General features: G+C 36.3%; 1 protein-coding gene across 26 annotated transcripts in view; it reads left to right on the top strand.

Moving 5' to 3' along the window:
- The window catches only part of LOC106078342 (titin-like), a 533,611-nt gene that overhangs the window by 498,255 nt on the left and 21,328 nt on the right, over nucleotides 1–14,028 (top strand). For all 26 annotated transcript variants that reach the window (XM_056014734.1, XM_056014739.1, XM_056014738.1 and 23 more), the window contains 2 exons: nucleotides 3,570–3,717; nucleotides 4,291–4,473. In XM_056014734.1, the coding sequence (XP_055870709.1) occupies nucleotides 3,570–3,717; nucleotides 4,291–4,473 (331 nt within the window). The remainder of the gene's footprint in view (nucleotides 1–3,569; nucleotides 3,718–4,290; nucleotides 4,474–14,028) is intronic.

Raw genomic sequence — 14,028 nt, 5'->3', positions numbered from 1 at the left:
TGGGAGGAAGCTAAACCTGGGACGTGTTTTCTCAAAAAGTCAACAGACCGTCATTTCATAAGCGTCCACGTAGATATAAATAGACACTGTTGAACTTGTAGTTATACCCTTCACTTATATGTGCTGATACTATCGTGTCTCTCAAACTGTGGTGCAACTACCCCCGCCTCCAGAAATATTCAGACGTGATGAAGGGTGACCCGCCTACAGCGCTATGTATTTGGATAAATAATTCTGTATACAAATACTTCCTAACAACATTGTGGAGACTCGAGGGGAAGAAATAAAAATAGTCACATTTATAGTTCATCTGAATAAATGACTCTCAGTATCGCATCGTGTTCAAAATAGATAAAAAGACCAGCGACCTTGTTATACTGAAGCATGTATTTGTATTCATATTTTTAAAACCATTTAAAACAAAAACTGAAAAGACTCGTTCGTGTCATGTTCATACGATGAAATAAAACAACAACATATTAATACTCAATAAAGGGACTGCTTGGGATGTACTGGAAAGACATCCATTGTTGTGATAAGTCGACTAAGTCAATGTTTCTCTTAGTTGGTCTTCTAATGATAAAATGTCACTCGTCAAGTTACAGTGTCTGTTGTAAATGTGAATTAGGTGTGAATTTGTGAGTAACGTATTGCCCGAGAACGACTTTCCCACCGGGGCTGCCTACGAGTTTGTCACACAATTACATTAGTTTTTTTTTTTTAAATGTTACTTTGATCCTAAATTAGACGAAACACTTTTTTTTTTACTAATTATAAATAATTTAGAATCACTGTAAGACTACAGAAAGAAAAAAAAATTAAATTAGAATCATTGTAAGACTAAAGAAAGAAAAAGTTTAGAATCACTGTAAGACTGCAGAAAGTAAAAGTTTAGAATCGCTGTAAGTTTACAGAAAGAAAAAGAAAAAAAAACAACCTCTGCTGTGAAACTGTCTTTACTCTGAATTTAGGACTCTAGGTATGGTAGACATAATAGATAATGTGACAATACTGTAGGGAGTCATTAGTGACTTTTTTAAGTCCTACGTTTTCTTGACACTGAGTGTTGTCACTAATTCCATTGGATTGGATATGTAAGGGTAAGTTTTAGTCGTCCTTTAGAAATACTTTTACACTTCAAATTATAAGGCCATATTAAATATTATTTAGAGTATAATATATTTCTGTTGTCATTGCGAGCTCTTCGTGTTGAGTTCAGTTTGAAATCACTTTGAAATAGGTACTATACTATGATGCTTTACATTAAAGTTGTGTGACGTATCTCAAAGTTTGAACATGTTCCGCCAGGAATCTTGGCATAATTACGTCATCATCAACTTTCACATGAAGCCAGAAGTAGTTTTTTATTTGGAAAGTGAAATCATTGGGGAAAATATTGGAGTCAGATAGGGACATCAACTTTCAAAATTTGTCGTGGTACTGGAGTAGACAATAGTTACCAGTTCGAATTCTGATGGGAGACTTTCAATTTTTAATTCAGGATTTATCTGGAGCTGAGTGACAGTTAATGAAAGGTTAGGGTGGGAAATCTTCCCTCTCTCTCTCTCTCTCTCTATGTTAGAAATGAACGAGTACTCATTCTCTGGCGCTACCAGAGTAAAATTATTATATATATATACCGGCTGCCTCTTGAATGTCCATAAAGTGATTAGACGAGGGCTCACTGAGCATAGCATAGAAGCAAATAGACCCGCTATCTACTATACAATAATAATAACTGGACCCTGGCAACGCCAGAGAATGAATATTCGTTCGTTTCTAACATAATAATAATAATGGATTAGAATACATTTTGCTTCCTTTTGAGGAATCTCGATTTAGACAGTGCTATTAATTATCGTTTTAAATCATAATAATAAGTAATAAATTATTCTGCTTCTTATTTGCATACTATATTTACTTTTACACGTCAAGTGTAAATCTAAGATCTAAGTCTAGTAGCTGTGTATCTCATCAAAGTACAAAATCACAAACTTAGTTAAAACTTAAATGAAACAAATATTCAGATCTACCATATTTAGAGCTTAAGTTTTTTGCTGAGTTTACATAAAAAAAAATAAAGTCTATAGAAATCTTTTATTTTCTTTCTGGCATTCTCAATGTTACGTTTCTTTTACTTGTTTAGAATGATGTATTTGTGAACGTTTCTTTCACTTGTTTAGAATGATGTATTTGTGAACGTTTCTGTCTGTTGAACTCTGCAATTTTCCTACGATTGATTCTTCAGCTTGTTTAGAATGATGTATTTGTGAACGCGTCTTTTATGTTGAGCTCTATTATGGTTTTACGATTGATTCTTTAGTTCGATCAAAACACTGACAACTAATGTGATAACAAAAAAAGATTCCGACTTGCTTTACTTGTTCTCCGATCACCAAAACAAAATCTAGTGTGTTTTTATGACCTCCTAGTGTCCTAGTGATACTGTATTCAGTGACTGCTGTAGCTGGAACGAGTGTGTGTGGATTATGTTATCAGTACCAAAACAAGACCGAAACTTTAGTAGAAGGTAAATTGTTGACTTTTGTTCCGAACGGTTTCTTTGGAAATGGTTTTATTCTGTTGAACAATTGTAAACGGCTAGAGTGATATTTCCCATTCAACACTCACTGATCACCTTTACTATTATTTGTACTGACATCAACACTCACTGATCACCAGTACTATTATTTGTACTGACATCAACACTCACAGACCACCTGTACTGTTATTTATACTGACATCAACACTCACCTATCACCTGTACTATTATTTGTATTAACATCAACACTCACTGACCACCTGTACTATTATTTGTACTGACATCAACCCTCACTGATCACCTGTACTGTTATTTGTACTGACATAACTTTTCCCATCTCCAGGACGTGTGATATTAGTGTGTGTGTCATATATAGCAGGTATATCTGTATCAATCAACTGAGAGCAGTTATCTTTAGGAAAACATTTGTTTCTTTAGTCAACGATTGACTAGAGTGTCGTGGGGCCAGACCAACCACCTAAACCATTAAGTACTAAAACTCGAATTCCGATTCGCAGCATTTGTCGAAATTCCAACTTTGGATTAGGTAGCCATACTTTAGCCACCGTCTCAGCACCAGCCCGCATAGTTTACAATAATCAAATAATGTGATGAAATAGTCGAACTTTTACTGTAAGACTAAGAAAACACTGACTTGTATATTAAATGAAAAACACAATTTATGATCACTAGCACTAGGTAATAGTCTGTTCGGGAATTCGGGGGTACAGAGGCACATACCAACACTTCTGCTAGATTTGTTTCTGCTATTCTTTGTGTCTGTACAATACAAGTAATTTGAACCTAAAGAGAGGTCTAATACTTCCTCTATACATGTTGATCTATTTTAAGACATTAAATACACTTGATCTGCTGCTTGCATCTTCCATGCGGAGGTAACCGGTTTTATGATGATCTAATTTTAACCTGCGTACAAAAGGCTGCATTACTACGAGATGAATACCATATGAAAAAGCAAATTACTTGTTTTCCTAGATTTCTATTATTCTATTATTTGTCTGTTCAGCCCAGCAAGAAGATTGAAATTCTGTACTCCAATGGCGTCGCGAAACTAATTATATTCGAGACTTTCAACGAAGACGTCGGGGACTACACCTGCTGGGCCAAGAACCCTTTTGGCAGCCTGTCAGCGCATTGCAGACTGGAGCTAGAAGGTGAGCTCTTTAGTTTGAGTGCCAGAGAGTTTGTCAGTTTATATTGTGGAGATCCAAGTTATTGGACTGAAAAATACTATGCTGTTTTCTTGGAATTAGTTTGTAAACTTATGACTAAAATTAATCACTACACCTCTCTGGTCTGTTTACCAGTTGTTAATTATAATGAGTTGCCTCATTTAGTGAAGTTAATGAATACAACATGCAGGCAGTAAGTAAAATATTGAGATTCCCAACAGTTAGAAGAAGCGCACGGCTTGTGCCTGTAGAATAGCGTGTTCAGAGTGTGTTTATTTATCTTCTTACATTTTTAAAGTATGCGTACATTTGTATACCGTATAGTTTCCTACAAACAATAATTTTATAGAGGTTTTAATATCTAAGTAGACACGAAAGGTGCACCTTAATTCTGAGGAATCGAAGGTACTGACCAACTCAGCAGTTCGATGGATGTCAGCGTACTTGACCCTTTCGTTCAGTGTCCTCCATTGAACTCAACATTTGTCCAATAGATGACCACATTTGAGAAACAAAACACACATATTTATAAAACAGTATTGTTCTCTCTTTCAGTCTCCAACAGGGAAGAGAGTCGTTCATTCGAAGGGCCGGTCTCACGAGAGCCAAGAATCTTGTCTCTGACTCCCAAGACTGTGTCCTTGTTAAAGGGTTCCAAGTTGACCCTGACCTCGACTTTCGATGGTGAACCCATCCCTGAGGTCAAGTGGATATTAAACGAGGAGGTGCTTGCTTCAGGTGAGTGCACCACTTTGTCATTATATAGTATGAAATAAGTTATTGTTACGATCTTCTCTATCCTAATCAGGTGTTCTGTTAACAACTGCTCAACACACAGCACATCAACAATTTGATAACAAAGAGTCCCAAATAATCTGGTACTTTAATGAAACAGCCGATACTAGACAATTGGCAACACATCAACAACTAAAAATGCTACAGTGTACATCACCGTACTAAACTCTACTGTCTCTATCTCTTCCTGGACTGCTGCTTATGCACGTGCTTGAGGACTCCGCCAGGACCGACTTCTTGGCCGACTAACAGTCCCGGTCTCCTTGCTGTCCTGTCTTGAACTGCCCTGCCTTACACGAAGTCTCTGGTCCACGCAGGCTTTCGATCACATGACCAAAACACGGGTCATATTTGCGAGTAATAGCAGTACTGTCCCTTGTCCATCGACAGCCGTTGACCTGAGTGATTTGCCTAAGTTTACGTGTGTCAGCTGAACCTACAGTTAACCCTATCGCGCCACCAATAGGGTTATAAGAATATTGTGATGTATATACAAATATTGTTGGTCTCAAAAGTTTAAACTCTAAGCCAGTGCTTATTATAAGTTGACTAGTGTTGCCCCCCTCCACAAGGCCATTAAATTTACCCCCTTATCCAGCTATTGAGTATGGAGGCCAAGAATTTTCCTGCTTTCTGAGCTTCATAAATTCTTTCTCCTGGCTCGTGGTCAAATAAATTTTAATTAGATAGGGGTGGGACGCGCCTATTCTGAACAGTAGACCCACGTACCTATTCTGAACAGTAGACCCACGTACCTATTCTGAACAGTAGACCCACGTACCTATTCTGAACAGTAGACCAGTACCTATTCTGAACAGTAGACCCACATACCTATTCTGAACAGTAGACCCACGTACCTATTCTGAACAGTAGACCAGTACCTATTCTGAACAGTAGACCCACGTACCTATTCTGAACAGTAGACCTACGTACCTATTCTGAACAGTAGACCCACGTACCTATTCTGAACAGTAGACCCACGTACCTATTCTGAACAGTAGACCCACGTACCTATTCTGAACAGTAGACCAGTACCTATTCTGAACAGTAGACCCACGTACCTATTCTGAACAGTAGACCCACGTACCTATTCTGAACAGTAGACCAGTACCTATTCTGAACAGTAGACCCACGTACCTATTCTGAACAGTAGACCCACGTACCTATTCTGAACAGTAGACCCACGTACCTATTCTGAACAGTAGACCTACGTACCTATACTGAACAGTAGACCCACGTACCTATTCTGAACAGTAGACCCACGTACCTATTCTGAACAGTAGACCCACGTACCTATTCTGAACAGTAGACCCACGTACCTATTCTGAACAGTAGACCCACGTACCTATTCTGAACAGTAGACCCACGTACCTATGATTGTAAGATCATCCTCAGTTCACTAAGACGTCTTGAGGCGGGCCTGTTTTGTTCACGTCAAAGACGTCCACAGAATCTCAGGACGTCCCTTGGTAGAAATTTGACTATTTTGATGTAAAAAAAAACCAACAACAAACGGTTATATTCTAGAATTGCATTGGCGAAGACGTTGTAAATGTCTTCTTCAAAAGAACGTTTTGAGTCCATCTTCTTAAATTTCTTGCTCACGTCTCTCGCGAAAACGGTAAACATCTTAGAAGATGAAACAACGTAACGAGTTAATTTTTTTAAATTTGTAGTAATTGCTTTTATTTACCAGAGTAATACTCTAAAATAGATTTATTATTACAGTGCAAATATACGAAAAAAAAAACCCCACAACAAACAAACAAAAAACAAGCGCCCCATCCCTAATTGTCTTAGGAAAAGCTAAATAGCTCTATTTCAACAGAACTATATTATGTGATAAGAACATGGGCGTGGCTGTTAAGTTGAAGGAATAAAAAAAGGATTTTCAACCTAACCTTTTTTTTTTACAAATCTTACATTACCTCATTCTGTTTGTCTGTCTTTTGTCTGGTAAAAGGTTTGAACACGTTATTTCTCTGACACCCAATCTCGGATCAAGCTGAAATTTTGCACCATTATTTCTTTTACCTGACAACATAAAAGTCAATACAAAAAAACCAATTAGTTAATTAATTATTTTATTTGGTATATTGAACAAGGGAAAGAAATTATACCTGACTGAAGTGGTGGTATAAGCTGAATTAGTACCCTTTATAGGTCGCCGCTTTAAAGGAAGTTTGAAACAAACAATAGATAACTATACAATCTTCTTCTTTCATAAGCACCCCACTAGCAGAGTGGTTAGTGTGTAGGCTTGAGGAGGCTTGAATCATGAGTTCGAATTCAGGTCATTTCCCTCGTTTTTTTTATATAAAAGCTTTGTAAAGCGATTACAGTAAAATTCACCCAGGTATTCATATCTCTCCCCCCCACACACAATTTTCCAAACTGGTTCAGATAAGTGATAGGATCATAGCGTATTGAGAAAGCTAAAAATGAAATAGCGCTAAACAAAACAATTTGTAAAAATATTTCTAATGGAACAGATTTATTGTTGTTGGTCTAGGTCTATTACAAATTTAATTACATGAATGATCCAAACTAATTGATACAATTTCATTACATATAAGCTTTTTTTTTTTTTTATGTTTTTCTTGTTGTGACCTACCCACAGCTTCTTGATATTGACATCTACTCGATATTTAACTAACACATTTTTATTCTTACTGTGTACACGAGACTATAACATGTAATTATTTAAAAAATATGTTGACTTATGAATTCTAGTTTCTTAGCACTCTCTGTGTGGCCTCTTAGATTGTTGTCATTGGAAACCACATGCTCCACACGTTGTGACTAACTGGTAGATAACCATTTTGTGTGTTATTTTAGTGGCATACTACTTCCAGGTCATGGGGCAATAACTCCAGATTAAGGGACATAAATCTTTATTGAAAGTTTTATTACACGGCAAGGGCAAAATTTATGCCACATACACTTATCAAGAGAAGATAACACATGCGAGCTAGCGAATTTTTTTTTAAAGATTACATTTCCTGTCCCTACGTTGAACCGCTGCAAATCTAGTGATAACTGCCCTTTGTTGACATGCGATGTCTACCTTCATGGTCTAAGCCACTGTAAGCAAACATAGTACTACATATCTCAACTGATCAGTGCTTTTTTTTTTAATATATATATCTAATTAAAGCTTGTAGCTTATATCGGACCTAGTTCCTTAAATTGGGCGTTAGTTGTGGGTTGAATTAGGAAAGATATGGTGACTCAATGCTTACTATTTGTTTATCTTCAGAGAAAACATAAATAATGTTTAGTGACTAGAAAGAAGCCCCCATTTAAAAGAGAAAAAAAAAAGACAACTGATTAAAAATAAAGACTAGTGACTAGAAATGAATTTTCATAAATTGAAAAAGCCCAAAGAATAGTGAGTAGAAATAAAGAGTAGTGAATTGAAATAGCTCAAAGAATAGTGAGTAGAAACAAAGATTAGTGAATTGAAATAGCCCAAAGAATAGTGAGTAGAAACAAAGATTAGTGAATTGAAATAGCTCAAAGAATAGTGAGTAGAAATAAAGAGTAGTGAATTGAAATAGCTCAAAGAATAGTGAGTAGAAACAAAGATTAGTGAATTGAAATAGCCCAAAGAATAGTGAGTAGAAACAAAGATTAGTGAATTGAAATAGCCCAAAGAATAGTGAGTAGAAACAAAGATTAGTGAATTAAAATAGCCCAAAGAATAGTGAGTAGAAATAAAGATTAGTGAATTAAAATAGCCCAAAGAATAGTGAGTAGAAACAAAGATTAGTGAATTAAAATAGCCCAAAGAATAGTGAGTAGAAATAAAGAGTAGTGAATTGAAATAGCTCAAAGAATAGTGAGTAGAAATAAAGAGTAGTGAATTGAAATAGCTCAAAGAATAGTGAGTAGAAACAAAGATTAGTGAATTGAAATAGCCCAAAGAATAGTGAGTAGAAACAAAGATTAGTGAATTGAAATAGCTCAAAGAATAGTGAGTAGAAACAAAGATTAGTGAATTGAAATAGCTCAAAGAATAGTGAGTAGAAACAAAGATTAGTGAATTGAAATAGCTCAAAGAATAGTGAGTAGAAACAAAGATTAGTGAATTGAAATAGTCCAAAGAATAGTGAGTAGAAACAAAGATTAGTGAATTGAAATAGCTCAAAGAATAGTGAGTAGAAACAAAGAGTAGTGAATTGAAATAGCTCAAAGAATAGTGAGTAGAAATAAAGAGTAGTGAATTGAAATAGCTCAAAGAATAGTGAGTAGAGATACAGAGTAGTGAATTAAAATAGCCCAAAGAATAGTGAGTAGAAATAAAGAGTAGTGAATTGAAATAGCCCAAAGACTAGTGAATAGAAATAAAAACTAGTGACAATGAGAAAGATCTATAGAGGGAGATATGAATATAAATCGATCGAAACTAATTCAACAGGACAGTCTTGGATTTAAAGTTGTGGTTTTAAGGCGGAATTTAGAAATAAAGAGGACAAGAAATGTATTTTTTCCATTACTATGTTTTCTGGACGGACTGTCTTGTACCGCTTCTTTCCCCTTTTAACTTCCGTCGCCAGCAGGTGAAAGGTCATCATATTTATGCTGGTAATAGATATTGCCAATGTAAACATGACAGAAGTCAACCAAGATTCTTATACATACATTTATGGTAGCTAGCCTGTATGTGTGTGTCTTAGAGCGTGAGAGAGATCTAAGCTGTCATGAACTATATTGACAACTGGCAGAGCATGACTTTGTTGATGCATGTGTCACTGCCAGGTCGTAGGTAATGGCAGATAAACTCCCCGAGTCTTCTTATGTTACATATGTGTTTATGTATTTGCGTGTATGTATTTATGTATATGTATGTATGTATGTGTATGTATGTGTTTGTGTGTATCAGCGTGTACAACTCTTTCCGTCTCTCGTTCACACTTAATTTCTATGTTTGACTTGGTGACCGACAGTGTAGGTGGTACTTACATACCGCTTTATTCTACCACACATTCGCTCTACTCCTGGGCCACTTATATTTGAACTGTCATATTTCCCCCTTCTCCCCCAGTCGTAACCTTATATACAGGCCTGTTGATTCACTCAGTGTACTTCTAGCAGCCATGAGGGTTAATGGGAATATCAACAGAATTTACACCATTCCCGAGGCTTCCGAATACAGCCAAGGTAAACCTTTTTTAGAACGTACATTTTCCAATTAAGCTTTGTAGAGTAAACGTGTTGTCCTCTCTATATACGTACGAAATAGTTCACATAGTCGTGTTTGGATTTGATGTGACAGACAATGCATTGAGCTTTTTTTATTGAAGACTTTGGTACTAAATTATATTCCGACTCATCTTCTCTTTGTAAACATATTTATTTGTTTATAAATTTGATTCTACTTTGTTTACTTCAATTATTTTACTGTTTTAAAATTACATTGGTGAGTTTCACGATAACTAAGCAATGTCAAGGACGCTAAATTGAATTCCCCTGTTGCCAACTCAATAAAATAAAAATTGAGCCATAAATTTTAACACTATCTCAATGCCTGACAGTTGATCTTCGTATCAAATCTCCTATTGTATGGCTAGTTAGTCACAGAGTGAAAGTTTAATGCTTCCTTCCTAGTGCCATTACGAAAGAGCTCAGCAAAGTTGATTCTGCAGTGCAGTGCGGCACTAATGAGCATAAACCTTTTAACAACTGCTTCACACTTCCGTTAGTTTGTACACCGGTTACACAAATAAAACAACAACAACAACAAGCTATTTCTAGTTTTTCGGTCATGTGGAAAATCTCCATGCACCAAAAGATTGCTTGGAATGAAAGAAAGAAGCAATAAAGATTGATATTTTTTAAAGTAATAAAGTAAGTGAAAACAACAACAAAACAGATTTTTACAAATGAGGGTAATGAGTGGCTTAAGAAGAGAGACAATATCAAAACTTTAAAGGGAGTTAGAGAGAGAGAATGAGGTAGCTTAATGTGTGAGAGAAAGTGTGTGAAAGAAAGACTGAGAATGAGCTAGTGTAAGAAAATATGGAAGTATGTATTACAGAGAGAGAGAGAGAGAGAGAATGTACAACGTATACAAGAAGATCTGTAACTCAAAGAGAATATTGAAGTGCGCTTCGCACGCGAACTCTTACTAAAATTAGAATGGCCACTCCATGTGAGTGGGTTGTGATGTTAAGTGACCTGCGTAATCTTGGTGTGGGTGGGACGTGGATGGGTAGATCTGTGTCATGAGACATCTCCAGCTTGTAGTTGGCACTAGGTGACCCATATTCCGGGTGATATTGGTCGCGTGTCGTGCCATTCTGTTGTCTTCTAGGTATTCTCTGCAGGATCCGTTCGATAAGTTAAGCTCCCATTGAGAGCTAAAGGTCTCTCCCAGAGTGGTGTCAGGAGAGTTCCTTATTTCATAAAGTTTACACTCAACAGATCTTATCAAATATCGATTGATCTAACTAGGCAGAAACGCCGACGTGAACAGTGTAGAGGCAGTACTTATTGTTCGACAATTGCGCTGGACCGGACACCTAACGAGGGTCATTGCGTGGGCGTGTCCTTCTCACTCCGAAAGCACTTTGGAGACTAACCCAAGCGTCAGTTTTCTTTCACCACTGGTATAGACAAAATGAGACGGAGACTTTATTTTTAGAAAGTTTGTAACACACATTTGAGACCCAAAAGAAAAGCCATTACAAAAAAAAAAAAAAAAAGACTATTGGCGAACAAAGAGCTTAAATTGACCCTTGCCGGACAATGGCTTTGTCGGCGTCAGTTGTGGCAAAATTTGCGTTTCGCAAATGGGTCTGCTGAAGTCAATAGAACTACGCACTAATTTTTAATCTTTAGTTTTATGTGCTCTGTCCGTCCGTCCCATTTAGACTCGTAAATTAGAAAAGATATTGAAAATCCGACATCATGATATTTTAGACCTTTCTAAGTTCTGATGCAACAACTACTTTTTTCTTTTCTTAAAATGAAAATTTTAAAATCAACTATGCAAGCAGTTTTTTTCATAAGAAGACACCATTTTGACAACTATTCACTATTAATAGTAACAAACACAGAAGGCTATTTAGTAAGGGAGATCACTATTAACCATATTTTTGACACATCTATGCAAATGGTTTTAGATTTTTTTTCAAAAATTTTTTTCCATACAAATTTATTGCTAAGTTATGTAAGTTCTGTCATACTATTTACTACATTTAAAAAAAATGGTTAGTATATTTTTTCAAAGAGAAAAAAATCTATTTAATATGCATATAAGTGGAACATAATTTAAAACAACAAATAATAAGTAGTTTCTCATACAATTGCGTGAAAGGTAGACGCATACACTAAACATAGGACACATAATTCAGGATCTATATCTATATACTAGTCGACCGGCGCGTAGCATACGCCGCTATTTCGCAGGGCCGGCCTGAGGCCACTGCTACCTATGCGACCACAGGGGGCCCCGCACTTTCATAGGACCCGCTCTAATCCAAGGTGTATAAATTATTACATTAAACCGTATTATAACTTAAAACAGATTTCCCGCGCCCTCCTGTCAATTTACTAGGAGCTCCCGGAAAACCTCCCGAAATTACAAAATATACGAAAAATTTCTTCCTACGCGCGATATATAACAACGGCATTATGCATTAGCCGTAATTATGTAATCTGGTGAAAGAAGCTTCTCGCGCCTCAAACTTATGAGGTCAACAATTATCAAAGATAGATTGAAACATTTGGTAATTCTTGTTATTGAGCGGGATCTATGTAGGAAACAGAATTATTATGATACACTGTATGACTTTGCTACACGCATGGCTGGTAAAGTAATTCTGTACGTAGTAAAGAATGAATAAAATGCATAGACGAATTTATTTTCTAATACAAACTCTTAAATTTCACTTATTGTCCGCTTTACTACCCAAACTTGGCCCCGCGAATTCCGTTTCGCATAGGGGGTGTCAAAATTTCCCCGGGGCCACCACTTTAGGACGGGCTCCCAAATGAGTGTCCAAAATATTGTGTTATATTAACTATTAAGTATTACTCCACTACCTTGTAATCTTGTTATTCACGTTGTTATATAGGTAAGTGACCCTGTTGCATGTATTCCACACAGATTAACTCATTCCGTGCGGGGTTACTCTTAGGAAGTAACCTGAGTTATATATTATTACGTTATATATTTATTAGGTACATTATCTCATGTCATGATGATGATGAATGTTAAAATGCAGGGGCCCTTAAAGAGGTCAAGGCACACGGGTCCTCAAATCCCTGGTACGCCACTGTGTCTTCTCCAATCATAAGGATTTTTTAAAACATATTGATAAATACATGGGTACCGCTCTTAAGGTATCGGGTTCTAAACCTACTTTAGACACTGATTTTATATTAGGTCAATTTTGTTTCTTCAATGTATTCATCAAATAACGAGACGAGATGTGTGATACATTTATCAATGTTGGCTAGAGTCATAAAACTGAGCATGGTTATGAGATATCAATATATACTTTGATTGATTTAAAAATCAATATGTGTGTATAAGTTGTGCATATGTGTGGGAGTGTGTGAACTCCAAAGAAAAAATTCGTTTATCAAATTGCATTGCGAAATAAACAATGACAGGACGGCCAGAGTCTCAGGTATGTGCGTGTGTGAGACGGATAAATTAACATGTACTTCCTATATTTTATTGATGAACTAAAATCACAGTGAGGGTACCTTCGATTGAGCGTGCTATATGTGCTACCAGTCACGAAACTAATTAATATCCGTATCGAATATCTAGCGCTAGGCCTGTGACAAGTGAGCAGTTGTGCCCGCCGACTTGCTTCGGTTCTAGAATCTTGTTTCAGAGATCCGTGGGCCACTGGAATAAAGACTTAGTAGACTTCTTTTTAAAATTTAGCAACAATACTTCTTTTTCGTGTCTGTGTGAAGTGAAATAGGACACAGTTTGTGTGTGGGCGTGTTCGGATCTTAACCAGAAACGTATACCTATGTTAGGTATTGGTACCTACACTTTGTACTTCATAGTGCACCAAAACCCGAAACAAATTCTACACGGGTTATAATATAGAGCAGTGTTCCCCACACTTTTTCCTCAACGAAAGAATTGTCTCATTCTAGGTATTTAGCGGAACACTTTGCTTATGTTTTTTAGAGAGATTTTTTTTACTAGTTAATTATTCCAGTATTTCATGGAACCTATTCAGGCCTCACGTAACACGGTTTTGGAAACACTGACTATAGAGTATCTATCTATCTATCTATCTATCTATCTATCTATCTATCTATCTATCTATCTATCTATCTATCTATCTATCTATCTATCTATCTATCTATCTATCTATCTATCTATCTATCTAACTCTATCTATCTATCTATCTATCTATCTATCTATCTATCTATCTATCTATCTATCTATCTATCTATCTATCTATCTAACTCTCTCTCTCTGTATATATATATATATAGCCGATGATTGTGGCCAAGTGGTAA

The sequence above is a fragment of the Biomphalaria glabrata genome, chromosome 16 (assembly GCF_947242115.1).
Source record: "Biomphalaria glabrata chromosome 16, xgBioGlab47.1, whole genome shotgun sequence".
Classification (NCBI taxonomy): domain Eukaryota; kingdom Metazoa; phylum Mollusca; class Gastropoda; family Planorbidae; genus Biomphalaria; species Biomphalaria glabrata.
The sequence above is the reverse complement of the archived record's forward strand: the minus strand, read 5'-3'. Positions and strand labels throughout refer to the sequence as shown.